We start from the raw sequence: 27,282 nt of genomic DNA on the forward strand, positions 1-27,282 counted from the left end.
GCTATTTATTATTTCGTTGGCTTTAAAACATAATTATCCACAAAGTCCTCCAGCATATCTGTCATCCGATTTCTATATAGTTCGTCCGATTTGAAAGCTTTCATGCAAATTTCAATACGTTTGTGACTGAAGAAATCATTGAATCCATCTTCCGAGCTGGTCAATTCTTGAGTGCAAGCTGGTGGCAACATAGCCAAATGGCTGAACTGCAAGCTCTCAATGATACCGACTATGCGATACTCTTCCATCGAATCGTAGTACTCAGCCTCGGGCAGAATGTTGGCAATATTTAAGTTCGCTTCTTTGAGATACTCTTTCATGAAGCGATAATATTCCGCCAGTAATTCGTTGAGATGAGCAGCTCGAAATTGTCGCGTTGTTGGAATGGTCAGCATTGTGGGCAAATCCATGGCAGGTGGAGCATAGCGTAGCAGCTGAAAATCCACGAAGCGGCACTGCAGCGGCTTCTCATCATATTTGTCATACTGGAAGAGTATATTATTCGCCCAGAGGTCGCCATGCAGCGTGACATTGAGACGTGTTTTCGACGCTTTACAAAGTTCAAAGATGATGGCCATGCGTTGAGTAACTTCACTCAATATGTAGTCCAATTGGCTCTCGTATTTGGGTAAGGTTTTAATAAGCTCTTTGAAGACCTCGCAAGTCTGATAAAAATAACGTATACGCATGTGTTCCTTGCGTACATTCGAGGGATACGCATGCTCCTCCAGCGGAATTCTTTCGTTACCTTGCAGATGCATTATAATCGAACCAGCATGCAAAGCAGCCAATGTCTTCAAGGCACAATGAAGCTGCTCATAGTTGAGTAATCCATCTCGTCCAGCTCCCATGCGATATCCCTGATCAATAAGGTTCTCAAAGATGAGCAAATTCTTATCTCCATAATAGCACTTTGGAGCGATTTCAGCACACGCTGCTTGCAAATCAGGCAGCACATGTTTGTAGGCCGTAATCTCCCTTTGAAAGACACCAAAGTCCTCAATATATTCCATCCTCGATGCATTTCCTTCCGGTGCAGCTTTGCAAAAGAAACGTATCTTTTTTAATTCGTCACTCTGCTGCAGCTTTAGCGTCACCTGCAGGTGAAAATGATTTCCTAGATAGCCTTCGGGAGCATCTGAAGTGCGTTTCAAATTAGAATCAACAATTTCAAAGCTCGAAGGTTGAGCATTTCCTTGCAGATATCTGAGACACAGCTGTTGAATGTCTGAGCTACTTAAGTCTAATGCCGTTGCCATCTTGTCTAGAACTGTCTTGCCAATTGAGAGCAAATCTTCCACTTTATAATATACTTTTTAGTCGTGTGATGGAACACGCAAATGACAACCTGTTGTCACACCTGATAAGTCATCCACATCAGCCTTAGTTAAGAGGAATTGCCGAGATTAAATAGGTCGGAAATCATCCCTAAACATCAGCAAACGTTTTAACAAACTGTGAAACTGAAATACACTTACTCTTTAGTAAAAATAATTGTATAAAATACAAAAATATATATTAAAGAATTTATTTAACATGTAAGAAAGCAACAATCGAGAGTGCTCGACTATAAGATATCCTCCATCCATTTTGAATAAGAGCAAAACAGTGGGATATTACTTGTAAAATATATCAAAATAATGTACCACAACAATACTTAAATATATCGAAGGTATATTGATACAGGACTACATTCATAATATAGTGAAAAAATAGACAGATTAAAGCCAAAGCAGCAGGCGTTTTTTCCAAACAGTATTTCTTAAATAACATCTACAATTTAAAGTAAATATATTTTCTTTTCAGAGGTGTGCTAACCAAATTGATGCTATATTTTTACTACATAAACTATTAAGAGTGATTTATTTCCATGTGAATCATTTCAGACACACCCATTGTCTGTCTCTAGGCACAATCAGTGTGCTTCATCTGTCAGCTGTCGTGTGTTGTCAGTTAAGATAAGGCAATTCACGTACATTTGGCATGCGAGTGACCCGTTGCCTTACTCAAGAGATCATAAAACTTATTTTAATCCATTAAGTTTAATTTATAATAATTCTATTGCTGTATTTCTAATACCAGATTTCAAACGATCACGTAAAGCCATAGAAGTTGTAATTCTTGCCGGAGAAATAGGACAAATATTAAATTATTATGTGAAGAAAATAAAGTTTCAATTAAGGCAGCTGAAGCAGTTGATTGAAATCAATTAAGACGAGTGTCGAATGCAAGCAGATGCATTAGTCAAAAAACAAAGAATTTGTATATTAATATACTAAAAGAAGCAAGCGATAAACAAAAGAGAATGCACGTTGTACTCAAATTATGTAACAAATATATGATAGAAAATGTTGCTCGTAAGTTCATTGCTAAAGTACAAAAGGACTTAAGTTTTTATGTGTGGAAATGCTAGCTTAGATTATGTACAACAGAAGTAGGTACTTCTTAGTTAAGCAAAATCAGTTAATAGATTTAAGCGGGAAACACAAAAGGATGCTAGTTGTACTTATGTACATAAGACGTTGCTTAACAGGAGGTGTAGCTATTAAGCTGAATTAGTTTTAAGTGATAGATTATACGGAATGGGATGCTAGTTTGTATGTTTTGTCAAAGAAGAAGTTACTACTTCTTAGTTAAGCAGAAAAAATTGCTCAAACGCAAGGAACTAGGATGCTACTTGAAATTATGAACAACAGATTACGTTGCTCAGATACTCAACCGTTAATTAAAAAGATGCTAGTTGTACTTGTAAAAGCAATGTTAAAGATCGTTTGAAGTGAAGATGCTAGTCGAATACAAGGAAAGGAGAGAGATTATTTTGATGCAATGAATCAAAATTTTCGCTTGCATAAGTTTAAATTGCACTTCCCCGCTGACAATTCAATTTTGTACCGTGCAATGCCTTTTTAAAGCCTCTTTTCGCTTCATTTTAACAATGTGCGTTATTATTACCAAGAAAAAAAAGAAAAAAGGTAAGTTAATTCAAATGCTCGATATCAAAGAGAAAGCCTTTTCAAGCTTCGCATTCATTTGCATACCCTAACAAGTAGCTGAAAAAACGGAAGCTATAAATTTACTAACCTACTGCTTGGTGTAATCAAGTCTTCTGAAAGCCTACTAATATTGTCAAAGGGATTAGCAAGGCGTCTGGATGGGGAGAGTGTAATATATCTAACACGAAACAGGCCCTCTTGAGACTCTAGGCAAATAAAGGTAATGACGCACGACTAACGTCAGATGATTCGAGATAATTAAAGGAAATACGTACCCACGGAACAGCTGTTTTTTACAGCCCCCATAACCTGGTGTTATCAACCATATAAATGTGAGTAAGGTAAGGTAAGTGAGAGCTTAAATTAGCAAAAGCAAAAAGCTAAGCAATGAAATAGTAACCTTACTTATAACTTATATTGATCTACATATATTAACGAGAATTCTAAATCTGTTAAATATTATTTATGTTTGCACGATCAAAGAATTAAATTGAATATATTCATGGCATAAACTTTATTTGGTAGTCTTAAAATAATGATTAACTTAAGATTTCAGCACAAAGTTATCAACAAAGTCCTCCAGCATATCGACAATGCGATCTCTATATAGTTCATCTGATTTGAAAGCCTTCAAGCAGATTTCGATGCGTTTCTTGCTAAAGAAATCGTTGAATCCATCTGCCGAGCTGGTCAACTCTTTAGTAAAAGTAGGTGGTAGCATGACCAAATGGCAGAAAAACAGACTCTCAATAAGGCCGATGATGCGATACTCTTCCACCGAATTGTAGTATTCATCCTCAGGCAGAATGTTAACAATATCGAAGCCAGCTTCTTTCAGAAACTCGCCCATGAAGCGATAATACTCCGCCAGTAATTCATTGAGATGAGCAGCTCGAAATTGACTAGTTGTTGGAATGGTGAGAATAGTCAGCAGATCCATGGCAGGCGGAGCATAGCGAGCCAGCTGAAAGTCCACAAAGCGACATTGTAGAGGCTTATCATCGTGTTTGCCATACTGGAAGAGTATATTATTTGACCAGAGATCGGCATGCAGCGTGGCATTGAGACGCGTCTTTGAGGTTTTCGACAGTTCAAAAATGATGGACATGCGCTTAGTAAAGTTCTCCAAAATATAATCCAATTGGTGTTGGTATTTGGGCAGCGTTTTTATGAACTCCTTGTAAACCTCGCAAGCCTGATTAAAGTTAACCACACGCATGTGTTCCTTGGGCACGTCCAAGGGATATGCATTCTCCTTCAGGGGAAGTCTTTCCTTACCAGTTTGGTCTTGGATAATGGAACCGGCATGCAATGCAGCCAATGTCTTCAAGGCACAATGAAGTTGTCCATAGTTGAGTACTCCATCACGTCCAGCTCCCATGCGGTAGCCCTGATCAATGAGATTCTCAAAGATCAGCAGATTGTTGTCCGCATAGTAGCACTTGGGAGCAATCTCAATCGTGTTTGCTTGCAGCTCGGGCAGCACATCCTGATAGAATGTAATCTCCTTCTGGAATACACCGAAATCCTCTAGATATTCCATGTGCGATGCATTGCCTTTTGGCGCTGATTTACAGAAGAACCGCAGATGTTGTGGCTCTTCATTGCCCTGCAGCTTCAGAGTCACCTGCAGATAAAAGTGACTGCCCAAATATCCTGCGGGTGCATCCGAAGTTGGCTGCAGTTTATAGCTGACAATTTCGAAGTTTGCGTTCAGATCATTCTTTTGCATATAAGTCTGACAGAGACCCTGAATGTCAGAGCTGCTCAATTCCAATGCGGTTGCCATCTTGTGTAGAACTGTCTTGGCAATTGCAGGTGAATTTTGCATTTTATACTCACAAGCTGTCGCAAAGCGTTGTAAAAAACTTTTCTGATAACTAAATCAGTGTCAGTATCATGAGATTAAGAAGGCTAGAAATCATCCCTAAACTTTTTCTAGAATTCAAAAGAGAGGAGAAGCTAAAATACACTTTCCTGATATTGTGAAAAAGAAAAAAGGTTTTTGTAACTTTTTACAAAAAAATTTTAAAACGACAAACAGTATTGTAAAAAATGATTTATTTACATAATATATCTTACATATGTATCATTAACTTTTTAAAAATAAAAGTTATATCGTATATTGTAATATACTAAATGTGCTTTCATTATTTATTTAGCTTTTCTGGTTTAAATATCCTCTAACCTTTGAAGAGGTTGACTTTAAAATAAATATGCATAGACCTAATTAGATTTTAGAGAGTTAGAAATTTCATCAGATGTGTTTGCCTTTTGGCTAGACACTTAAGATAAGGCAATTAGCGAGCATTTCGCTTGAGAGTGACTCTCCACTTCATTCATACAAAGAATAACGTATACGTGTAGTAATCCATTGAGAAAAGAAACAAGATAGAGAATATATATAAAAGAGCATTGAGCAAGATCAAAAGATATTCTTTTGTATAAAATTAAAATACAATGGAAAAACTTTCTAAAATTTAATTGTACATTAATTTTTAATGTAACGATATTTCAGTTTAGCCCTCTGCCATCATTTATAATCATTAAAGAACACGCCATCTTAGTTGCTTGTAGTGCAACTTTTCTTTATTACTATTTAAACAGTTAAATTAACACCCTAAAATTTAAGTACGGGAAAATTCGGCTAACTAATCTAGACAAACAGAAACTTACGCTGAGCTTCTGCAAACTATTATTAAATCGTTTAAGCTGTTTAATATTATACTACGAATTAGTGAGGCGCCTTTTGTTTATTCAGCACTTTTCATTGTAGACTCTAGGCAAATGAAACTAATGCATCAGATAATGATGTCAAGGACCCACGTGAAATGCCCAATCTCTCTAGATAATTGTGGGAAATGCGTGTGGTAGCAACAGCTGTTCATGACTTATCGAGATGGTCATAGAGACCTCTGGTCAATTGATATGGTTATTAGAAATTTCTAGTCAGTAGCAGTCAAGAGCTAAAGAGAAGTACAACATGCGATTAAAGCAAAGCATAGAGGAATATTTGAAGAATTCGACGCTGCATGGCGCTCGCTTTATAGTGGACAAAGATGCCAACTGGCTGGAACGCATCTTTTGGGGTATCTGTTTGGTTGCCTCGTGGTATGCCTCCTGGCTGCTCATCAAGGCATCATTGGGTAAGTTATATAGCAACTAAAAGTGTACTTACTCCCATAAAATATTCTATTTAATAGCTGCCTTTGAGAACAATGCTATTAGCTTTGTGGTGGAGAGCTCGTATCGCGATTGGGACACCAATTTTCCGGCCATCATTGTGTGTGAATCGAAGAACATGGATCGCATACAAGAAGTCGCTGAACAGTAGAATATCTTTTATATCACTTAAATTTTTTGTAATATTAATTAATAGTATTGTCTTTAGACTGTGGGGCGCTGATCATGACTTCACTTTGGAAGAAGTGCTCAGTGAAATTGCCTTCTTTCGCGGTGAATCCTATCACACGGTGCATGAGTGTGGCGGTGAGGATTCGACTGCCACCTGTTTTTATTCGAATTTCTCATACTATGCTCAATTGGTGAGAAGCAGCTGTGTTGACTCGATTCGTAGCTGCGAGTGGAATAATAAACCCTTCGAGTGCTGCAAGTATTTTCAACGCATGGAAACTGAGTTGGGCATTTGCTACGCCATCAACTCAATGCAGGCAGGGTAAGTTGGCGAAAGGAAAAAGCGAATGCAACGTTATATTTCAGTCTACCTGCTTGTCAAAGAGATAAAAATTAAACTCATAAAATTAAGCCGCATATTTGATATTCGACGTGGTCACAGAGTTTTTTTTTTGCTCAGTTTTAGTTTTAATTTAAATTGACAAGTAAATTTTAAATACTATCCTGAGTAAAAAGTTATCCAGTAAATTCTAAAGTTGATTTAAGAAATGCTTGACTAGACTATCCATATTGAAGAGCTTAAGATAATTGTTATATAATTTAGCTTTTAACTTTGCCTGATTCAAAATAACACAGATAAGGCTGCGAATTTGACAATTTGAAAATAGCAGAGTAAGGGAGAAAGGTGCAAATATTTTGGAGACGCTGAGTAAATCTTTAATTTTTTTGTTTGTTTAATTTTCCATTTAGATTCACTCAATTCTATACTGATCAAGAATTTTGATAGTAAATATCTTAATTGATTTTAAAAATTTTTTTAATTTTTAATTAAGATGTTTCCAACACTATCAATTATTCTTTTTAATCTAGCAAGAACAATGGCCCTAAACTCAATATGTATTCCAATCGTTATACAGGACCAGGTTCTCTCAAAATGGAGCTGCTCACAGAGGCAACTGTATGTATTGCCACTTACAAAGAAAACGTTTGTAAATAATTTAATTTATTAACCATTTATTTTCTGTTGGTTTTTCTTTCATATAATTCCCCATAAGGTTTTCATACTGGGAACCGAAGAGGTGCCCACTCTGGTAACACCCAAAACGGATTTTCTTGTCGTTGGACCTTACATCTCCTTTGTGTAAGTTCAACTATTTAATACACTACGAAAATACAAACAGTATCTTTCGAAACAGTCGCTATGTATCGAAGCGAGACATTGAGAATGATGAGGCGATTCGTGAGACGAGTGTGCATCAGAGAAACTGTCGCTTTCCCGACGAAAACATTCTTGATGTGCATCGCTACTATAGCTACAGTGCGTGCACTGTGCAGTGCCGCAAGGATCGGCAAATTGAACTCTGCAATTGCTCCAGTCACTTGTCACCCAATTCGCCCGATTGGCAGCTGTGCAATATGGATGGCTTGGAGTGCTTAAATCGCAACTATGAGGATCTGTCGGTGATTATTGCGAAATGGTCGCGACGTCGTGGACGCAAAGGACTCGTATGCGATTGTTTGCCGTCATGTACAGAAGTGGATATCACCACAGTACACGATAGCAAGGATAATATCTATGGGCATCAGAGTCCAGTATCTAGGATTGAAGTGGGACTTCTTGAGTTGCCCACAGAGCGTTATAAGCGCAATCTAGTGAGAGGCAAACTGGATTTAGTGGGTGAGTTAAATACTTAAGAGCGTGAAGAGTTCAATTTGTTATTGATCGTGTCCACTTGCAGTGTCCATTGGCGGTACAACAGGTCTGTTTGTGGGTGCCAGTCTGCTGAGCTTCGTGGAGATTATTTACTATGCCACAATACGTCCCTATACCACCTATGTGAATGAGAAGCGACGACAGCAGCGACTCAATTTGCTGCGAACCGTGCACTGAGAATGCATATTCTCTTTAGTGAGCGCATTACGTAATGACACGTATCCAGAAATACTCAAGAAAGCGAATCATATCTTATCGCATACCCACAAAATACTCTCCCTTGCATGCATATAAATTTTATATATATTCTGCACGATTTCACAAAATGCCGAATGCCTCTCAGAGGGTCTCGGTAAATGAGTAAACAATAAAATGAAAATCGTTCTCGACCGATTCAGTTTAATCGCGTTGCGCAGCGCTAGCAGACCGGTGGAAAATTGTCGTGAGAAAAGCATCTAAAGTCAACAGTGCGTATACGTAACACGACGTATGATCAATATGCTCTTAACATCGACTGAGTGCTTAGAAATCTTAAGAAACATGTGCAAATCATCCAAACTTGAGTTATCTGATGATGATCTGCGCATTGTTGATTACGATTGGGAAAGGGATATTAGTGCGATTGGTTATCTGGGCGACTATTATGCGTTAACCTTACGCTATTGCATTGTAAGTTGAATCAAACACATTGTGTTGACATGATAATTGTCGCAATGACTTTCGCTTGAACTTGTCGCAAATAAATATTTTAATACGTATTCGCTAATATAAGTGAAGGTAAGTATATTTGTAAGTAAGTGAGGTAAGTAACATATGTTTCTATTCAAGCTCTCTTCTAGCGATTTATCAGGGTTTGTTCAAAAACTGCTTAAAGATTGTTTGTTAATCTTCACATCAATTAAGTGTCCCACTTTATATCTTAATGTGTAGTACAAACATCTGCTCAAATATTTGCCACACGAGAATCTATTTGTTATTTATGTTTATATTTAAACCGAATCTGAATATGAATACTGCTTCTAGTATATGTTATAATATAAATCTTGTTGTAAGTAATGTTTATATTTTGTATTTGTGGTCTCCACCCAACTATAACTTAAATAACTGATTACATCGTTTACAAGTAATATTACAATCATTTCTTAGAATTGGTTCAATCCGTTAATTAAAAATATACACTTCTTATTGGAACATTACAAAAATATACTAAGTTCATATATAATGGTTGTGGTCTCAACTCAACGACCATTATGATTACATTCTTTACAAGTAACATTACAATCATTGCAATTCTAAGAATTCGTGCAATTTTTTTTATTGAAAATATGCAGGACTAACTGCAAGACTATTAAAATATACTTCTTATATGCCTTGAATTTATAAAAATACATTTCTAATATTATTTTACTCTTAATATGTTAATATATCGAAGTTTGAATAGACTTCCATTCGTCACACTTAACTACAAAAACAATATCAGGCCAATTCCACAGAAAATTCAGCGAGACCGTAAAATAATTAAATTTATTTTAAAAACGTATGACTTTAGAACATTGTTTACTTAACAGTATCAACAAGAAATTGTAATAACGTCATGCCAATAACGAAAGGCAGAAAAGGCAGAAAGAAAAATATTAGAAGAAATTTTAAAAATTAAGAAAAAGTTAGTTGGCTATAAAACCAATCAATATTTTTCGATCAATCTTAAATTAAATTTTTTTAATTATAGTGCAGCTTTACAAAACATGAAATTCGGCAAGCTTTATTAAATAAGCATTTTCAATTAAAACGAAGCAAATTTTAAAATACCCAAAGCTAAAATTGTATTGCCTACTTTCAGGCTGAGTCAGAAAATATATTGCAAATCGAACTGTTCGTGAAGGGCGTGCCACAGCAAAGCGATGAGGTCGAAAAGGAGGCGATCTTTCGCAAAGAGGCGTGGCTGTATGAGAACATCCTGCCAAAAATGCAACAATATTGTGCGTACTATATTTACTCAACCACAAAATGAATTTCGTTGCTATTTAATTTCATTTTCTAGCTAAACTCAAGTGGAGCGCTGATTGCTTTTATTCACGCCCTGATCTCTGTGTCTTCGAGAATCTGAAACTTAGTGGTTATCTCAACTCGCCAAGCACTTTGCTAGAAGAGGAGCAGCTACTTCAAGTGCTTCGAACATTGGCCGCTTTTCATGCTTCCAGTTTTATTTACGAACAGCGTGAAGGTATCAATATTGGCGATGAGTTTGGTGACCGATTGCAAGAGATTACGGTGTCAGCTGATATAGCCTGGTTTACGACGGGACTGTCGGCCATTATAGCTGTCATTAGAAGTCTGCCACATTATCAGACAAGTGAAAATCTTGATTTTATCAACTCGCAATTGGAGGAGATTTTGCAGCGAGTTTATCAACAGGTTTCACCCTCAACAAAGTATAGAAATGTGCTCTGCCATCGTGACTTATGGTCTGGCAACATATTTTTCCCCTTCATCGTGAGGATTCTGTTGTTCTGGTGGATTTCCAAACTTCTCGCTATACACCACCAGCAATTGATTTATGTTTCAGTCTCTATTTGAATCTGACATATGAGCAGCGACTCTGTTTAGAAGGCAAATGCATTGATTTCTATTATGATTGGTTGAAAAAGGACTTAGAAGAGTTTGGCTTGGAGTCAGAGGAATTTATAACGAAAGCTGAGCTGCTGGACTCCTATGAAGAGTTTCGTCTATTTGCCGTTGTCTACAATGCTGTTGCCGCAACGGTAATCAAAGTGCCCAAAGAGTTCGTCACCAACGATTTTAAGTACGTCGATCGCAGTGAAATCATCTTGAAACATATGGAAGAGAATGCTGAATTTAAAGAGGCAATGGAAATGTGCTGTGGACAAGTCATGGAAGTCGCTATGCTTCAATTATAGAGCAAGAGCGTGAGCAAGAGATATTTTCGTCTATTTATTGGTCATTTAATAAAAGAGCTGTGCCAGCGATAAGCAATTCATAAAGATAATAAGATAATAATATTATTCAGCGAATATTGTATGCTCTTTATACAATAACGTATTTAATTTATATATGTATATATATTTATTTACTGCAAGAATTCATAATAAACTTTTGTACCCATTTATAAATTAATAAACATAATTTAAACCATATTTGTTGTACTCATTTCTAAACTCGATTCATATTTGAGGTTAATGCTTAAATTCATTTTACACAACAAATATATGAACTTTTAGTTTTTAGCAGCTTACAGTTTTTATATAGTACTGTTTAAATACTATTAGAACGAATATTTTCAGAAAAGCTTTTTCCAAAAAAAAGAGGTAAATTATATTTATAAATGTGCATTTAAAATGTTTTATTAGAGAACATTTAATATGTGTAGCAAAAAACTAAATTATATTTCAAAAATATAAAAAATTGGTGTTCTGAATGTGCAACTTCAAAGTAATTTGCAGTGTTAATGGTGTGTGATTGTAAATAGCTAATCAAGTTGTGTTTGTTAGAGTATCAGCTAAAACTAGTTTTGCAGCGCGGAAAACAAAAGTGTAAACAGTTGAAAGCCAGCTGTCGAACTGCGCAGTGGTATTAAGTATACGCACGGTAAATAATAAATTTGTCGCCATGGCTAAAGCGGACTACAATCCAGCATTAACGCGTGCGAATAGCTTGGATATGTTCACATTTGAGGAATGCGAAAAGATCTTAAAGTCGGTGCTGCAAGATGAAAAGCAACAGGGAAAACTAAAAGAATTTAAAATATTGCCAGCCATAGAACATGTTGGTTTCCTCGGCGAATACTATCATCTAATACTCAGCTATCAATTGGATAATGAGCCGGAGGAGCGTACAAAACGCTTGTTTGTCAAGTCGGTTTATCAAAATGCAGACAAGTTGTTTTACGACGAGAAAAGATCCATACTTAAAAAGGAAGCGATGCTCTACGAAACGCTACTAAATGAATTAAAGTTGTTCTGTAAGTCGTGAAGTCTCTTTATGATTGGAGTTGCATTTTATTGTTTTGAATTTTCTATTTTAGCTAAGCATTTGTGGTGTGCCAAGTGCTATTATGCTCGCGACGATCTGTTTGTTATGCAGAATATTGAGGACTTGGGCTACGCCTCATTGCCATCGAGCACACGCTTCCTCAGCGAACAGCAGCTGCGACCTCTGCTCAAGGCGCTGGCAACGTTGCATGCGAGCAGCGTGGCGTATGAGCAACGTCATCGCTGCACAATTGGCGTTCAGTTTAGAAAATGGCTGCAGGAGAAGTCCATGGATCCAGACATTGACTGGTGGACCACGGGCATAAAGGTAATTTAAATTTGAAGTTTGTTCACTCAACTTTTTAACTATTTTTTTTGCCACTTTTCAAAGGCCATTTTAGCTGCGACTGCAACGCATCCTTTGGTCCGCAATGATGAAGCTGCTCAAGATTTTATTGCCAGTGTGCTGCCTAGGTGCTTGGACAATATTTACTTTATGATCAATCCATCGGCTGTGCATCGCAATGTGTTTTTACATCGCGATGCCTGGAGTGGCAATGTTTTCTATCACAAGCAACAGCCTGAAGATGTTTGTTGTGCCCTCGTGGACTTTCAACTGTGTCGCTATGCGCCGCCAGCTATTGACTTCCTAATGGCCAGCTACTTGAATGTGGAGCCCAAAGATCGCAAGCAGATGCAGCAGCGCAATCTCAATTATTACCACGATCAACTATTGACCGAGTTAAACGATATGGGAATTGATGCGACCAAGGAAAAACTTACACGGCAAGACTTTGAGCAATCTTTGGAGGATCTGGCGTTGTTTGGTGCCACATACAATTGCATTACAGCCACGTTGCTACGTTTGCCAGAGAACTATCTGAAGAAACTGAAAGATGAGCAACCAGATGAATTTCATCGTTATTGTAATGTGAATCGCACCGATAGTCTGTTGAATTTAATGCTTGACCACGAGGATTATAGATCTTATTTATACGATTGCATTGAGGATTTATTAGAGTTGACATACTTTAAACAAGCCAAATGATGTTCTCTTATCTTCAGTTTGTGCTTTGTTTACACCCCCAAAATTCGTTTACCTAGTAACACGTTTGCTTTATCAGCGAAGTCGCGCGCAGTTTCTTCAAAAAGATTATCTTATCAGCGAAAACCTCAACGGGAATTAATTTGTAGTTAAGATTGCTGAATATGCTTTCTTCAAAATAAAAGTAATTTATAAAACATTCATACACTCACAAAAATAATGTGATTTCAGAAAGAAAAATAAATAAACAATACAAATATTTATTTAACAATTTATTACATACTTATTAAATCAAAATAATGACTCTAATAAAAATTTACAAATGTTGAATTGTTACCATTTATATAATGAAATTGTAACATTAAATTAATTCTTACACTTAAAAATGACTGTAAATAGTTTATTGCTTTAAAAAAAATGCTGCTCATATTTTTTGAATTATTTTTAAAAAATGGTTCCCCTTTTTTCGTTTACAATTAAAAAAAAATTAATGTTTTTATACATTATTCAGTTTAACAATTCTACATTTGTTATTCATATTAGGGCCTGCATTTTGTCAACCTTAGAACAAAGAGTTAAAAATTCTTTAGAAATAATTTCATAATTAATTTCAATAGTTTGGTTTGTGTTTTTTTTCATTGATTGTATAATTTCATTTAGAGAATGCATTGATTGCATAGAAATTAAAATATTTTTGAAATCTGTGGAATTTATTGTATGGTGCTTTCAAACACCTGACGTCTGTTTATTGTGAAATAAATCATTTGTTAATTTTTTGTAGAGTAAAACAGCTTTGATTCTCGCTTAGGAAGGGTAATCTTGTGTAATCGTAGTATAATCAGCAGTCGACTGATAATGCCTAGCATCTGGCCAGCTGCTTTTCTCTCTGATTAGTCGACAACCAGCATTAGACAAAACCGGCAGCATCTATGGAACAATTACTCAGCACAGAGGAATGTCGTCTAATAGCACAACGCACACTTCAATTAAAAGAAGACGATGAGAACTTATTGCTATTGGATTGGCAACTAAATCCAGGTGATAAGAACTTGATGGGCTACATGGGTGAATACTACAAACTGCATTTGCAAGTGCAACATCAAAAGTTGAAGATTCAACAAGAGTTGCATTACTTTGTCAAGAGTTTGCCATACAATAATCCACCACAAAGAGCCGAATGCGAGCGCAAAGGAGTTTTTCGCAAGGAAACAACTATCTACAAGGGTATATTACCTAATGTGCAGCGTTATGGTGAGTTTAGCATATCAAGTAAAGTTTAAAAATTAAATTAATTTAATATGTTTTACCAGCAAGTCGAAAACTATATCCAAAGTGTTACTACAGTCGTGATGATGTGATGGTGCTGGAGGATCTCACGGAGCATTTTAGACACCTCAAGCCTACAGAAAGTTATACTTTGGATCATTACAAGCTAGTTTTGGAGCACTTGGCAGCACTGCATGCAGCCAGCATTGCCTGGGAAGAACGGGAAAAGTTCAACATAGGTGAACGCTATCAAAATGTGCTTATCGAGCTGCTGCTGAGCGACGAGAATGAATGGTTCCAAACGGGCTTGAAGGTAGGCTTATAGATAACTTAATAATGAATTTAGGGATTTTTACAACAACAATCATACACATTTTACTTACTACTAGACTATTAGAATAAAACATTCTTGAAGCATGATTTGTAATGAAATGTAACTTTAGCATAAAAATCTTGATTTAAGATTAAGATTAAGATTAAGATCCAATCAAAAATCTTATTTTAATTTTTTTTAACATCAAAATATTTTAAATCGAGATTGCAATCTACTTGACAATACATTTTTTTTTTCCATGTAAATAAGCAAGAATTTACTCTTTTAGAAAAATATATATTTAATTTATACTTATTTATTATTAACCTTTATTACTCTTTATTTAAACTCATCGAAATATCTCTTTCTAGGGCATCGTTTTTCTGGCTTCTCGTCATGCTAAGTATCAAACACCGGCTGCTCAAAAGTTCATCAAGGAAAAACTCTTCGAATTGCTGAGTCAAACTCAGGAGATGGTCAAACCCTCGAGCAGCCTAAGAAATGTGCTCTGCCATCGCGACACTTGGGATCGAAATATATTCTTTGGTTTCGCCCAGCCCACAGATAGCTTGCCACAATCGTGTTGCATAGTCGACTTTCAGTTGGCCAAATATTGCTTCTCCGCTTCTCGATGTGCTCTTTCTGCTCTACATTGTGCCCACGGCAAGTCAACGACGAGAGATCTATGACGAATGCTTAGATCACTATTTCAACTGTCTCCAAGCAGAGTTTCAACGACTTGGACTCTCAGCTGATATAATTAGTAGAGATAGCTTTATGGCCGAGTGTCAACGAACTCGTCTGGTCGCCTTGACCATGTGGGCCTTAACGGAACCGCAAACGAAAGTCTCGGCAGATATCACGAATCGCATGCGCGCCGAGGAACCGGATAAATTCGATTATTATCTGAACTCTGATCGTAGCGAGTTTTATTTGCGAGTGATAGAACTACAGCCCGGCTACGAAGAGAAGATAATGCTGCCCATTGAGGAATTAGTTGATTACGTCATGGAAAAAGCATAAAATATACAATAGATTAAACAAGTAAGAAAGCTATAGTCGAGTGTGCTCGACTGTGAGATACCCACTACACATTTTGAATAAAAGCAAATTATTGTGATTTTATTCTCAAAATATATATACCAAAATACCAAAAATGATACAAAATACTAAAAATATACCAACGGTATATTTGGTATATCTATGTAGTACCGCATTCAAAATATACCATAGACGGCACAATATACCAGATTGTCATCCAAAGCAACTAAGACCCCTAGTAAGTAGGCGTTTTTGCCCATACAAAAGTATTTCTTTAATAACTTCGACAATTTTTATCTGATCGCTACCAAATTCAGGAATCACAAGTACTATAGTTATTATTGTATATACCAAAATTCGAAGCTCAAGCTTTAAAATTTTTGTTTATTTGCGGGGCGGAAGTGGGCGTGGCAAAAATTTGAAACAAACTTGATCTAAAACAACATAACAAATGCGAAAAATTAAAGCTCTATCTTTTATAGTCTCTGAGATCTATGTGTTCATACGGACGGACGGACAGACGGACATGGCTAGATCGTCTCGGCTGTTGACGCAGATCAAGAGTATAAATACTTTATAGGGTCGGAGATGCCTCTTTCTACCTGTTAGCATACATTTACAGCCGGCACAAAGTTATAATACCCTTCTACCCTATGGGTAGCGGGTATAAAAACGAAATCAAGTTTGCTTTATCGTTTTTTGTTTGTTTACTTATCAGTTGTGTTTATTAGTGTGTAGAATTCAAATACGAGTTTCAGTTTATTGCGAACACTTGCCAAACGATGGCAGCCACTCAGCTAATCAGTCACGACGAGTCTTTGCACATTCTACGACGACAAAATGGCAAGGAGTTACCCATTGTTGAGATACAATTACAGCAACTCAAGCAGAACGCGGGCTTCCTGGGAGAGTATTATGTGCTGCGTATAGTGAGCGCCACAGGATCGCCAGCTACCACGAAAGTTCATCAGTTTTTTGTCAAGACACTGCCGCAAAAGAATCTTGAATTTCGCAAGGAATTGGAGCTTTATGGTGTGCTTAAAAAAGAGAGTGCTATCTATAAGAAAATACTGCCCAAGCTGCGTGAATATGGTGAGTTTGAAAATCTAAAGTGTTGACTTAAATCTCTACAAATAATTTCTTATCTCAGCTAAGCGCCAATTTAGCTGCGATTGTTTTCTGGCCCGTGATGATCTGCTGGTGTTGGAGGATCTTACGCTCAGCTCTAAGCAACTACAACAACAGGAGATTATTACCATTCAGAACTATCGCATTATTTTGCAACAGCTGGCCACACTGCATGCGGCAAGCATTGCTTGGGAGCGAGCGGAGCAAACTTGCCTTGTGGAACAGTTTCCCAATGAACTCGACGAGTTTCTGCTAAGCAGCGAAAACAAATGGTACTTAACCGGACTTAAGGTGAGCTTTAATATTTTATAAATAAATAATAATATGATATAAATAACATGTAAGAAAGCCAAAGTCGAGTATTTTTGACTGCTACCCATTTTGAATATGAGCATAACAATACGGAATTATTCTTAAAATATACCAAATTATACCGCATAAAAACTAAAATGTTCCTATGGATATATTTGGTATATTGATATAGTACTACATTCAAAATATACCATACAAAAGGGTTGAATAACTATTTAGAGTATATTCAGTGTAGTAAATTATTAACTTAATAATTTTAATTGATTTCACTACGATCAGATGTTAATATTCATCATACTTAATTATGATTAATAGTAGAATGCTTTCTTTCTTTCTTTGACTACTAAACTGATTCATCAATATCGAACAATCAATTAATTTTGTATATAATATATTTTTTTTAATTTCTATTTTATTTCTTATTTTTTTGCACAAAAATCAAAGGTTGTCATTATATTAGTAAAATTCAAAATATAAATATATATTCATATTCTTTAGTTTTGGTTTGCCAATGTATTCCCCATACTCATTATCACATAACACTTTTGTTATTTGTTGGCTGTTAAACTTAATCTTAATAGCCGCTATTTAGCTCCAGTTGGTAATTCTACCAGTTAGCAAAGTAATTACATTTTTAAATGTTATTTAGTTCCCTTCTGGCTCAAAGTACTGTTAATTATATTCATTATATTGCCTAAATTCCCCATAATTATCGTATAATTAACTTAATATTTCTTCACTTTATTTAGGCCATTGTCTACCTCGCTCTTCAGCATAAATCCTTCCAGGACATCACTTCGCAGAACTTTATTAAGAACAATGTTTACCAGCTGCTGCTGCAAGCTGCTGATCAACTAACCAAACCTTCGAAAAAGCTGCGCAATGTGTTCTCTCATCGCGATCTCTCGAGGAGCAACATTTTCCTCAACTCCCATCAGGGTTGTCTCTTTATAGACTTTGGTCTATGCAGCTACAGCACACCGGCAATCGATATACACTTTATGCTGTACATTAATTCGAGCATTGAGGAACGTCGCTTAATGTACGATGAAATTATGGAATATTACTTTGATGAACTACAAGCTAGGTTCAAATTGATGGACATTCCCTCGGAAGAGGTAACCAGGGAGGACTTTGAGCTGGACTGCAGACGTGGCCATTTGGTGGGTCTTATTGTGAGTGCACTTTGTCTGCCGGTGTTCAAAATTCCTGCAGAACTTTGCACGAAATTGAAATTCGAGAATAGTTCAAAGTTTGATCACTGGATGAATGTGGATCGCAGTGAACTTCTGGAGCTGGCCATGGCTCAGGATGCGGGCTACAAGACCGAAGTAATGTCCATCATAGCTGAACTTGTAGTGTATTTAATGCAGAATGCAAAATTGATTAAAGACTTAATTGTTTAATAATAAACACAGTTGCATAATTCTGAATAATTTGATTTATTTTCTAGAAATGAAGGCATAGTAATACTAGCTTTAAGCTGAGAGTGTTTTCTTCTTTTAAATTATTATAATATAATTGATTTTTGAAAAGCCTAGCTAACATTTAAAAAGGCGTCCTTCAATCAGTCCAGCAATCCTCGTCGGCATCCTCCTCATCGTAATCGCGCACATTAAAATCCTCATGAAACAGATCTTCGCCCTCCTCCTCGGAGGACTCTGATTGTCATCTAATCCCGCTCACACGTTGCGGCAAACTAATCACACCCTTTGGCGGTCTTGGCATCCTTATGCTTGTGGATGATGCCGCTGCTGTCATGCCACCCGCTGAACTCGATGTTTTACCCGACACACTGGGTATCAGCTGGGCATTGAGAATGGTTGTGTGCTCGAAGCAATTGCAGCAGTATTTATCACAGCGCATCAGCAGCACAAGTCCAGCCAGCAGCCAGACAAGCACTCCCGGCCACGAGTGCAGTGCACAGGCCGAGAAGAAGATCACGCTCAGCAGTAGACTCATGCCACAGAGCACCGGACTCACATTGATCACGCTGCCGGTGTACTGCGGTATAATGCCCATCATCATGGCCACAATGAACACACCAATGGCCCCGGTGAAGGCAGCTGGTGCCCAGTGCAACACCAAACCTGCCACACACAGCGCAATGCCCAGGCCAATGACGATGATCGAGAAGATCGTCACGCGCCACGAACTCACGGTTGGCACACGCACACTGCGCTCCAAAGGTCCTGCCGTGGTGACCTGAAAAAGTATATAAAATTGGTTAGAGTTTGTTGTAATTAAATGCATTTTAAACTTGCCTTTATCTTTTGGCGATACTCATCCACAATGGCGTCTATGTCTGTGGAGGTATCCGAGTCGCTTTTGTCGAACTTATCCGGGTACTCAAAGTCAGATGGCTGCGGAATGGATTAGAATAAAGAAAAGATGTTAGTATATATGATAAAATAGGCATGACTATTAAATACTAAATGTCAAATTCACATAATAAATTATAATCTATTTCTTATGTATTGGACATGGATATAAATTTTAAGTGTAGTGAAGAAATTCCTAAATACGAGTACTTTAACAACTTTCTGCATAAAGTTTCAACTATTGAATTGCCACGGCTATAAAGAACCTCATAACAATTAAAAAAAAGATAGTTTGTATATTTCTAATCACTTTTCGATTTAATATATATTTTTATTTCATGTAAAAATGTGTGCGAGAAAATGCTGCTGAACATTTTTACCTATACCTAACCCTACTACGTACACTATTCGTTCTTCTGCATGTTTTAAATATTTTCGATCTCTCCTTATAAATTTAAGTTACTAAGAACTTTGAGCTGACTTTTATTGCCTTACGTCCCCCTTTTATCCCACTCATTTAATGGTTCGCCATCACAGAGCTTTTTACAAAGCGATGTATTGCACAAACTGCTGTCGAAATATCTAATATCCTATTAAATGACTTCGGAGAATTCGATTCAATTTCGAAGTTTACAGAGCATAATTTTACTCGGATTTTAAAGTTACAAGTTATCAACTTTGGAACTTTAAATCAACTATAAGTCACAAATAGAAAATTCGCATATATAAATAGTATTAAAGGTTATTCTAATAATTATCGAAATGTCGGTAGAAACCTACATAAGTCAGCAGATTTTCTTATTTCCCGCTCACCGATGGTTCGCCATCAGAGAGTATGGTGAACTTGACATCTCTGTCTGCACGCTTTTGACAAAGCGATGTATTGTGTGAAAGTGATGTCTAAATATCTAATATCCTATTTCAAAGACTTCAAAGAATTCGATTAAATTTCATACATTACAGAACCTAATATTACTCAGACACAGAGGTATTCGTAGAAGTTATCAAATCAAGGTTGGAACTTTAAATCAACTATAAGTCACAAAAGGAAAATTCACATATACTTGTATTATAGAAATAGTATTAAAGGTCCTTCTGATAATATTCGAAATGTTTGTAGAAACCTAAGGTATTGTATTTTCCTATTAAGTCTCACTCACCGGTGGCTCGCCATCAGAGAGTATGGTGGACTCGACATCTCTATCCGCACGTTGCGGGCAAGGCGAAGTTGGTTCACCCAGCAGCAGCCATTCCTTCTCCAACTCCGGCTTATTACGCTGCTTATTCTTGGGTTTCTTCAAGCCACCTTGCTTTGACAATCCAATATTCCACAGGCTGCGCTTGAGACGACTCGAACTGGAGGTTTGGCCACTGCTGCTGCTGCTGCTGTTGCTCTTGGCAATTGGCGCCGTGGAGAGGCGACTGTATGACAGCGAAGATTCACTGCTATTGGGTTGCATGAACTTTGGACGATAAGGCGTGTAGAGCAAGTAGAAGGCACGAAGAAAGATCGAGCAAATGTGACTGGCAGCAAGCGTATAGCTGAGATGCTGTAGAGGACAGGCAAAGGCCAACATGGCACAAAGGCTGCCGGCTATAAAGACAGCCAGCACAGGATTTCCGCTGTCCGAGCTCTCGTAGCTAATCTGTTTGGAGAGTATGCGCCACTCGGAGGTCGCCAGACGCACCACAATGCCATACAGCTCAGGAAAGATCTCTAGAAACGCTGCCGAGCTAGTCATCAATATCATGCAGGCTGAAGCTGGCACCAACTTGTGAAATCCGCTGTCATCTAGTATATTAAACAGCGGCACAGCGACATAATCCTCTCGAGGTCTGTAGAAAAAATTTGTTGATTAATATTGTTTATTTATTTCACTTGAGTACTCACTTGTAGTGCACCACTGTGGACAGACAAATGGCAGTTAGGAGCAGCGAGATGCTCACCAGAGCTAAAACCATGACAGCTGTAAGGCGGCCACTGCGATTCTGTGGAGGCCAGACACAGGGAAAGGCATAGGAGAGCAGCGCGGTAGCCAGAAATAACTGAAAATAAAAGAGATTAATTACTATATAGTACCACTATTTATTCATTGGTATGGTAAAGTCAATGTATTGATTCAAAGAGAATAATAAAAATTTATAGTTGAGATAGAGAAAAAATATATATGAAATCATCTCAGTAAAACTTGGTTCAATAATAGAAATTATAATTACAATTATTTAAGAAGACTTGCACTTAAAAAATTTAATAAAACATCTTAAGCCTACATATATTCAAATTGTAATTTCAAACTTTGAAAATCGCAGTTATTAGGAGCTTCACAAAAAAGTTTCATATTGAAGTAAACAAATGATTGTATGCTATATTTAAAAATTTATTCTTTTACTTATCAAAGTCAAAGTAAAAAGCAGATTTTTAAAAATAAGCTTGATTGATGTCTTTAGCTCAAAATAAAATTATAACTTACTTCAATTTTGATTGTCAACTCATTAAGTTTTCAATAAGAAATTTATGAACGAACAAGAAGTTTCAAATTTGGTTTCCTTTGAAGTGCCAATCAACCAAAAAAACTTTCCAGACAAACTGACAGTTCAACTTAACGTTTTCCACTGTGCAAAATATTAATATTAAATCGACCCAAAAGGGTATGCCAATAAATATTTCATGCATTTCCCTATGCTGCACTAACAATAAAAAAGAAAACTTAGGTTTCACCCGCAAGTGTGTCGAGCAAATTCTTAGAAGGAAACTCAAGCTATCCAAGTCAATTCCCTGGCACATCTAGTCAAATGGCAGGATCTGAGTCGAATGGAAAGTTTAGCTTTACGTGTCATAATCAAAAGCTCATATCCTGTGGCTCACAATTGTCGCCAGTCACGAAAGCCTTTAGGCCACAAATGCGACCAAAAATCGATACACAAACAACAAACCAAACGGGGGGAGAAAGTGAGAAAGCGAGAAAGAAATGGCCCGGAGTGCACTGACCTAATAACACGCCCATTTCACAGACTATATCTAAGAATGAATTTAGCAAAAGCGAATGCAGAGACTTACACTGCTAATGCCATTCGGTTGAAAGTAGTTCTCTGACCAGGCAGCAAAATCCCCTCTCCACCAGCCAACGGCGCTGAGAATTGCATTCAAGCCAAACATGCCAAGTGTCATGATGAAACTGAAGGCCTTCGAGTGCTGTAAAGAGAGAGAGGGAAAGTGTAATGAAAGTGGTTAAAGTACATTAAGCACATGCTGGCAAGTGCTGCAGATGGAAAGGAAGGAAAGTGAGCTGACCTCGAGACCCAGCATAAACATGCCAGTGACGAGAAAGACAACAGCAACGCCAAGCACATCCGGCCAGGGTTCGTTTGCAGGTGAATTGCGGCCTAAAAGTATGCAACATGAATTGTTAATGCTGACATGCTGACAACACAGTGATGGCAAATCTATTAGTCACACACACCTAGTATGAGAATGCGCGCCAAGCCGCCCGTCATGGCATCCAGGCAAGCACTCAATGTGCGCGCTAATGCGGCACAAGCGCACATGGCGGCCAAAGCATCCATCCAGGTGGCCAAAAAGAGGCAGCCAAAATCGAATTTATTCGTGGCCCGCACATAGGGCATCTGTAGGCTGCGCAAGCTCGATTTACAGCGCGCTGTAAAGCAGGAATATTAATGTGAGTCATTGGCATAGCAAGTTGCTGTATTTACTCCGACCACTAACCTGCCATGGCGCCGTAGATGGTGGCAAGGAGTGTGGCAAAGATTAAGCCAGGCGCGGCGGCTTCATTATACACAATTAGGTAGGCAATTACAGTGGTGCCCAGTGCCAAGCGAGCGCCGCTGCCGCTGCACAGTGCGTCGAGCAGGCTGGAAAATAAAGTGACACATTAATGAAATTGTCGAAATACAATTAAAATTTAATCAAACGGCCGTTGATGCGTTGAAATGCTTGCGGCTTTATCACCTACACGTTGACGTGGACAATCCTGCGGTTAACAGGACACAAACACACACACACACACACATACTAGTAGAGTGTGGGAGACCGCAAAAGGGATAAAGGCAGACACACATTTTGGCGCCAACATGTCGAGTCGTCGTCTATTTGTGGGCGGAAACTGAAACTGTGTCTTGTTTGCTCATGACTCATTTAACATTTAATGGCTCTGTTGTTCGCATGCTGTGTGAGTGTCCTTCGCTGTGTCCTGTTTCGTAATGACATTTTGGGCCAATCTGCTGTTAACTGTAATTGTATGCACAATTCGTGCATATTTTATAAACCAGATTATCGCTAGCAACCATGAATAGCCAAAGTAATTGCATCAAGTCAACTAGGCTACTCGTTATCCTCTTTGCAGCTAATCGACTCAAACAGTTGTCCCCCTTTTTGAATTCACTGGGTTGCTCATGCTGTTCCTTTGACATCATTTCTTCTTCTTACACTTTTATGATGCAAATTTAATTCATTAGCTGCTTTGCTATTCATTTGAATTTGCCGCACTAAATAGTTGGGACTTGAGCTATTTATAGTTGCAGCTGGCAGAGAGTTGCGCACAAAATGAATAATGTGCAAATAAAACACACTCACTTGCTGATGGCACTCTGAAATGTCAGTCATGGCTGTCTGACTGTTTAACGGATTGTCTGTGTGTGGGCTGTGTGAGTTGTTTAGTTGAGTTGTTTAGCTTGCCAAAGTGCGTGACCAGCAAAGCAAACCCCAAAAAAACTATAAGCTAACATCAACTGCAGACTAAACACAATTTAATTTCCCAATAACAGATATTAATGCGAATATAAGTGCTGAATTAAATAACGGAAATTTAAATAAAGAATAGAAAACTAATCGAAATTAAAATGCGCAAAAAATAAAATAAATATGAGTTGACAGCAAATCAACTTTAAGTAAACTAAACTAAAACTACATCTTAGAAAAAATCATCTAACGACGTATTATTTTAAACACAAAATTCCTTTGAGATGTCTAACTCAAGAATTCGCTTTGAAAACGCTGCAATTTTAGCACCTAAATATTTGTTCAAGCATTTAAGAACAAGCTGTCAAAGCTATATATTACGCATACGCACCGCAGTCAGCTGAAAGGGTAGCGCAGTCAAAAAAAACTCAAACAAAAGCAAATAAGTAAACACTCAGCGTAACCATAGACGCAAAAACAAAAAAAAAAAAAAAAAAAAAAAAACACATACAGCGCCAGTCAGTGTGACGCCGACATAAAACAAGCATTTTGTAGAATGAGGAAAAGCAGGAAAATGCAGATGGGGAAAACGAGCGCAGCAGTCGCAGCAATCAAAAATCAATTTATTGATTAGACGACCAAATATATGTACATATATGCATATATATCAGCATGTGGATAAATCATAATATGAGCACGTACTTCATATGATTGTCTAAAGTGGCTTAGCATGGCCCTGAATGCATCGCAAGAACGTAACTAGGGAATCATAACGCCTCAGGGGGTTCGAAATTGGGGCTTACCTGGCGCTAGACATCGTTGGACGTGTGTTAGCTTATTTTTTTTTATTAGCTGGCTTTGGCTTTGTTGTTGTTTTGGTGTTACGTTTGCTGGCTTCCTGCCAAGTGTTGAATTCGTTGTGTATTTTGCATTTGTGAATTTTCGATATCGTTATGATATTCTATTTTGCTTTTGATGTTTGTGTTTTCTGTATTTATTTCACTGCGTTACTTGTGTGTCACTTGTGGCGTGGCATTGCCTTTAATTAGCCATTGTCGACGTGGCCGACGCACAATGGGCCAAAAACTGCTTTCTGTTGCCAACTGTTTCGCTATTTGCCCCGCACTCAACACGTAATCGCGCACACAGAAATAAATAACAAAATTTATCAAAATTCGAACGTTGCGTTCCCTCAAATTGGCTGCAATTGACTGAATGCTCACTTCAAGCTTTTCCCTTTTGGTCAGCCTCATGAAAAGCGAAAGCTTTTCTTTCTATTGAGAGAGAGAGAGAGAGTGAGAGGAGAAAGCAGAGAGAATCCTGCGCATTGACGATTGTTTACGTTTATGTTTTCAGTTGGTTACACCGCGATGTTTGCTCTATGCCACATTGCTCTTTACTTTTGACCATGAGCTAGGCGATGCCAGCGAAAGCGGGGAGGGGGAAAGACATCCGTTATATTCTTACTTTAATGCCACTCGAGTGGCGGTAGCAAGTGTCATTTATTTGCTGATCTTAAAAGCGCAACTTGACAATGAACTTTTAAGATGGACTATAAATATGAATTTAATATTAAATTACTTAATATGAAATTATTTTTTTTCAATTAAGTTTAAAGCAAATAAAAATATAAAATAAATAGTAATAGTAATAGTAGTAATAGTAGTAATATAAATTAGAAATTAGGATATTAGTTTTTATTAATTTAGTTCAAGTCATCAATAAGCTTTAATTAAAAAAAACAACTTATTAAATATAAATTTAAAATAGATAAAGAAATTACCAATTAAAATAACAGAAAATAGATTTAGGAATCAAAGAATTAAAAAATAAACATTTTATCTAAATAAAAAATGCATCCTTACGGCATTTATTCATTTATTGAGTTATGTTAAAACTACATAATATATTATATAAGCATTAACTTAATGCCAAGTCATGTTCTTAGTAATTCGATGTTGTCGATTCATTCATATCAAGTTCAGATTAATTTCACAATGTTTGCAGATACGCATCTTCATTCTAAAATTAAAATAAATTAGAAACACGTTCGTTAAGCAATTAATTCTTTTTCGAATTCTTCTTTTGCGAGTTGGATAAGTTAATAGAACTAGACAGGTTCCGGCTTAGTTGCTATTGGCCACAAAAACACCGTTAACACAGACAAGCAAACAATAGAAAGTAAAAATATAAAAGCCAAAAATAAATATACGACTTGAAAGGTTAATAAAATGTAGTTTAAAAATAAATTATAAGGAATAACATATTTTAACCATAGCAACCATTGTACACTTTAACGAAAGTGTTTTTTGTGACATCATTGACCAAGAATATTTATGAGTCTACAATTGACACCTACGCGCTATGCTAAAATTCTAGTTAAGCAAATAATCAAATTGTGCTAATCGTAAAATGCACATCAAGTATATAGAACTCTGCGAAGTTCTATTTAATAGAACAAACTCGATTGGGCAGTTTTTTAAACAAGTTCCAGACACATTCTCAGACAACATAATATCAAATAAACTATTAAATTGATTTTGTGTCGTATCCATTTAATAAATTAAAAGTCCATCTCGCTGAAGTCTCTGTTAGACTTGAGCCGTTGGAGTTTTTTGCTGTTATTTCGATGTGGATTTCGTTTTAGAGGCTGCCGTCATTTAGCACTCATCAAAGCAACGACTCCAGCAATCGACCTTCCAACCCACAAAAACGTTGAAAATCATTTTTATTTTCGGTACATTCGGTAGTTGTAGTTGTAAGATATGTGGGTAATATATTGTTTATAGCACACCGAACTCACCGTCAGTGTTTTGTAGTTTGTTTATTTACTTTTTTTTTTTTTTTTTCCTAAGAGTGTTAATAGAAACACAGCGTTAGAGTTGTTGGTGCGGCCTTTTTACTTATGATTTGCTTACTAATTTAATTAAAAGCACATTTAATGAGGTAGCTGTCTCAGCTGAGTTATGCTTAAGGTTATTCAAGCGCACTTTAAATGGGTCTTGATGCCATTTCCACTATCATATTTTATAAATAAAAAAAACTCGAATTGCGCGCGGCATTTCTTCAACCTTTGGCCATGGCTCTATTTATTGCGCATACGAGATGTT

At 37.0% G+C, this 27,282-nt stretch overlaps 7 protein-coding genes and 1 pseudogene across 7 annotated transcripts; 5 read left to right on the plus strand and 3 right to left on the minus strand.

Moving 5' to 3' along the window:
• On the minus strand, positions 1 to 1,265 carry LOC117563777 (uncharacterized). Its single transcript, XM_034242284.2, has one exon. It carries the CDS (start codon positions 1,257 to 1,259, stop codon positions 9 to 11), a length of 1,251 nt encoding a protein of 416 aa, XP_034098175.1. The 5' UTR covers positions 1,260 to 1,265; the 3' UTR covers positions 1 to 8.
• A 2,218-nt stretch (positions 1,266 to 3,483) lies between these two features.
• On the minus strand, positions 3,484 to 4,790 carry LOC117563778 (uncharacterized). The gene has a single exon (XM_034242285.2). The coding sequence runs from the start codon at positions 4,780 to 4,782 to the stop codon at positions 3,538 to 3,540; it is 1,245 nt and encodes a 414-aa protein (XP_034098176.2). The 5' UTR covers positions 4,783 to 4,790; the 3' UTR covers positions 3,484 to 3,537.
• A 1,174-nt stretch (positions 4,791 to 5,964) lies between these two features.
• On the plus strand, positions 5,965 to 8,256 carry LOC117563905 (pickpocket protein 28). Its single transcript, XM_034242468.2, has 7 exons — positions 5,965 to 6,139; positions 6,197 to 6,323; positions 6,385 to 6,669; positions 7,218 to 7,305; positions 7,403 to 7,488; positions 7,544 to 8,025; positions 8,087 to 8,256. Exons 1-7 carry the CDS (start codon positions 5,977 to 5,979, stop codon positions 8,236 to 8,238), a joined length of 1,383 nt encoding a protein of 460 aa, XP_034098359.1. The 5' UTR covers positions 5,965 to 5,976; the 3' UTR covers positions 8,239 to 8,256.
• A 294-nt stretch (positions 8,257 to 8,550) lies between these two features.
• Positions 8,551 to 11,118, plus strand: LOC117563779 (uncharacterized). Its single transcript, XM_034242286.2, is given in 4 exon segments — positions 8,551 to 8,730; positions 9,902 to 10,040; positions 10,103 to 10,546; positions 10,549 to 11,118. Coding segments are annotated over 4 exon segments (1,194 nt in total). The 3' UTR covers positions 10,980 to 11,118.
• A 487-nt stretch (positions 11,119 to 11,605) lies between these two features.
• On the plus strand, positions 11,606 to 13,370 carry LOC117564355 (uncharacterized). Its single transcript, XM_034243070.2, has 3 exons — positions 11,606 to 12,040; positions 12,104 to 12,378; positions 12,442 to 13,370. Exons 1-3 carry the CDS (start codon positions 11,689 to 11,691, stop codon positions 13,096 to 13,098), a joined length of 1,284 nt encoding a protein of 427 aa, XP_034098961.2. The 5' UTR covers positions 11,606 to 11,688; the 3' UTR covers positions 13,099 to 13,370.
• A 603-nt stretch (positions 13,371 to 13,973) lies between these two features.
• On the plus strand, positions 13,974 to 15,943 carry LOC117565646 (uncharacterized; annotated as a pseudogene).
• Positions 15,944 to 16,434: 491 nt separating this feature from the next.
• On the plus strand, positions 16,435 to 18,637 carry LOC117565064 (uncharacterized). The gene is made up of 3 exons (XM_034244011.2): positions 16,435 to 16,807; positions 16,866 to 17,134; positions 17,905 to 18,637. The coding sequence occupies exons 1-3, from the start codon at positions 16,498 to 16,500 to the stop codon at positions 18,559 to 18,561; spliced, it is 1,236 nt and encodes a 411-aa protein (XP_034099902.2). The 5' UTR covers positions 16,435 to 16,497; the 3' UTR covers positions 18,562 to 18,637.
• Positions 18,619 to 25,368, minus strand: LOC117565063 (uncharacterized). Its single transcript, XM_034244010.2, has 9 exons — positions 24,976 to 25,368; positions 23,201 to 23,346; positions 22,938 to 23,132; positions 22,769 to 22,860; positions 22,535 to 22,669; positions 21,368 to 21,522; positions 20,637 to 21,312; positions 19,420 to 19,518; positions 18,619 to 19,360 (listed from the first exon to the last, which is right to left on the minus strand). Exons 1-9 carry the CDS (start codon positions 24,987 to 24,989, stop codon positions 18,824 to 18,826), a joined length of 2,049 nt encoding a protein of 682 aa, XP_034099901.1. The 5' UTR covers positions 24,990 to 25,368; the 3' UTR covers positions 18,619 to 18,823.
• Between the last annotated feature and the right edge of the window lie 1,914 nt (positions 25,369 to 27,282).

The sequence above is a fragment of the Drosophila albomicans genome, chromosome 2L, assembly GCF_009650485.2.
Source record: "Drosophila albomicans strain 15112-1751.03 chromosome 2L, ASM965048v2, whole genome shotgun sequence".
Classification (NCBI taxonomy): Eukaryota; Metazoa; Arthropoda; class Insecta; order Diptera; family Drosophilidae; genus Drosophila; species Drosophila albomicans.

What these genes read in the sequence shown, in the direction of transcription:
- LOC117565064 (XM_034244011.2), top strand. Translation starts at nt 16,498, where the DNA reads ATGGCAGCCACTCAGCTAATCAGTCACGACGAGTCTTTGCACATTCTA. An exon ending in GCCCAAGCTGCGTGAATATG is followed by an intron (nt 16,808 to 16,865) that starts GTGAGTTTGAAA and finishes TTCTTATCTCAG; the next exon opens with CTAAGCGCCAATTTAGCTGC. An exon ending in GGTACTTAACCGGACTTAAG is followed by an intron (nt 17,135 to 17,904) that starts GTGAGCTTTAAT and finishes CACTTTATTTAG; the next exon opens with GCCATTGTCTACCTCGCTCT.
- LOC117563777 (XM_034242284.2), bottom strand. Translation starts at nt 1,259, where the DNA reads ATGGCAACGGCATTAGACTTAAGTAGCTCAGACATTCAACAGCTGTGT.
- LOC117563778 (XM_034242285.2), bottom strand. Translation starts at nt 4,782, where the DNA reads ATGGCAACCGCATTGGAATTGAGCAGCTCTGACATTCAGGGTCTCTGT.
- LOC117564355 (XM_034243070.2), top strand. Translation starts at nt 11,689, where the DNA reads ATGGCTAAAGCGGACTACAATCCAGCATTAACGCGTGCGAATAGCTTG. An exon ending in AAATGAATTAAAGTTGTTCT is followed by an intron (nt 12,041 to 12,103) that starts GTAAGTCGTGAA and finishes TTTCTATTTTAG; the next exon opens with CTAAGCATTTGTGGTGTGCC. An exon ending in GGTGGACCACGGGCATAAAG is followed by an intron (nt 12,379 to 12,441) that starts GTAATTTAAATT and finishes CACTTTTCAAAG; the next exon opens with GCCATTTTAGCTGCGACTGC.
- LOC117563905 (XM_034242468.2), top strand. Translation starts at nt 5,977, where the DNA reads ATGCGATTAAAGCAAAGCATAGAGGAATATTTGAAGAATTCGACGCTG. An exon ending in ATACAAGAAGTCGCTGAACA is followed by an intron (nt 6,324 to 6,384) that starts GTAGAATATCTT and finishes TATTGTCTTTAG; the next exon opens with ACTGTGGGGCGCTGATCATG. An exon ending in GGACCTTACATCTCCTTTGT is followed by an intron (nt 7,489 to 7,543) that starts GTAAGTTCAACT and finishes CTTTCGAAACAG; the next exon opens with TCGCTATGTATCGAAGCGAG.
- LOC117565063 (XM_034244010.2), bottom strand. An exon ending in CATCTACGGCGCCATGGCAG is followed by an intron (nt 23,133 to 23,200) that starts GTTAGTGGTCGG and finishes CCTGCTTTACAG; the next exon opens with CGCGCTGTAAATCGAGCTTG. An exon ending in AACCGAATGGCATTAGCAGT is followed by an intron (nt 21,523 to 22,534) that starts GTAAGTCTCTGC and finishes TTTTATTTTCAG; the next exon opens with TTATTTCTGGCTACCGCGCT.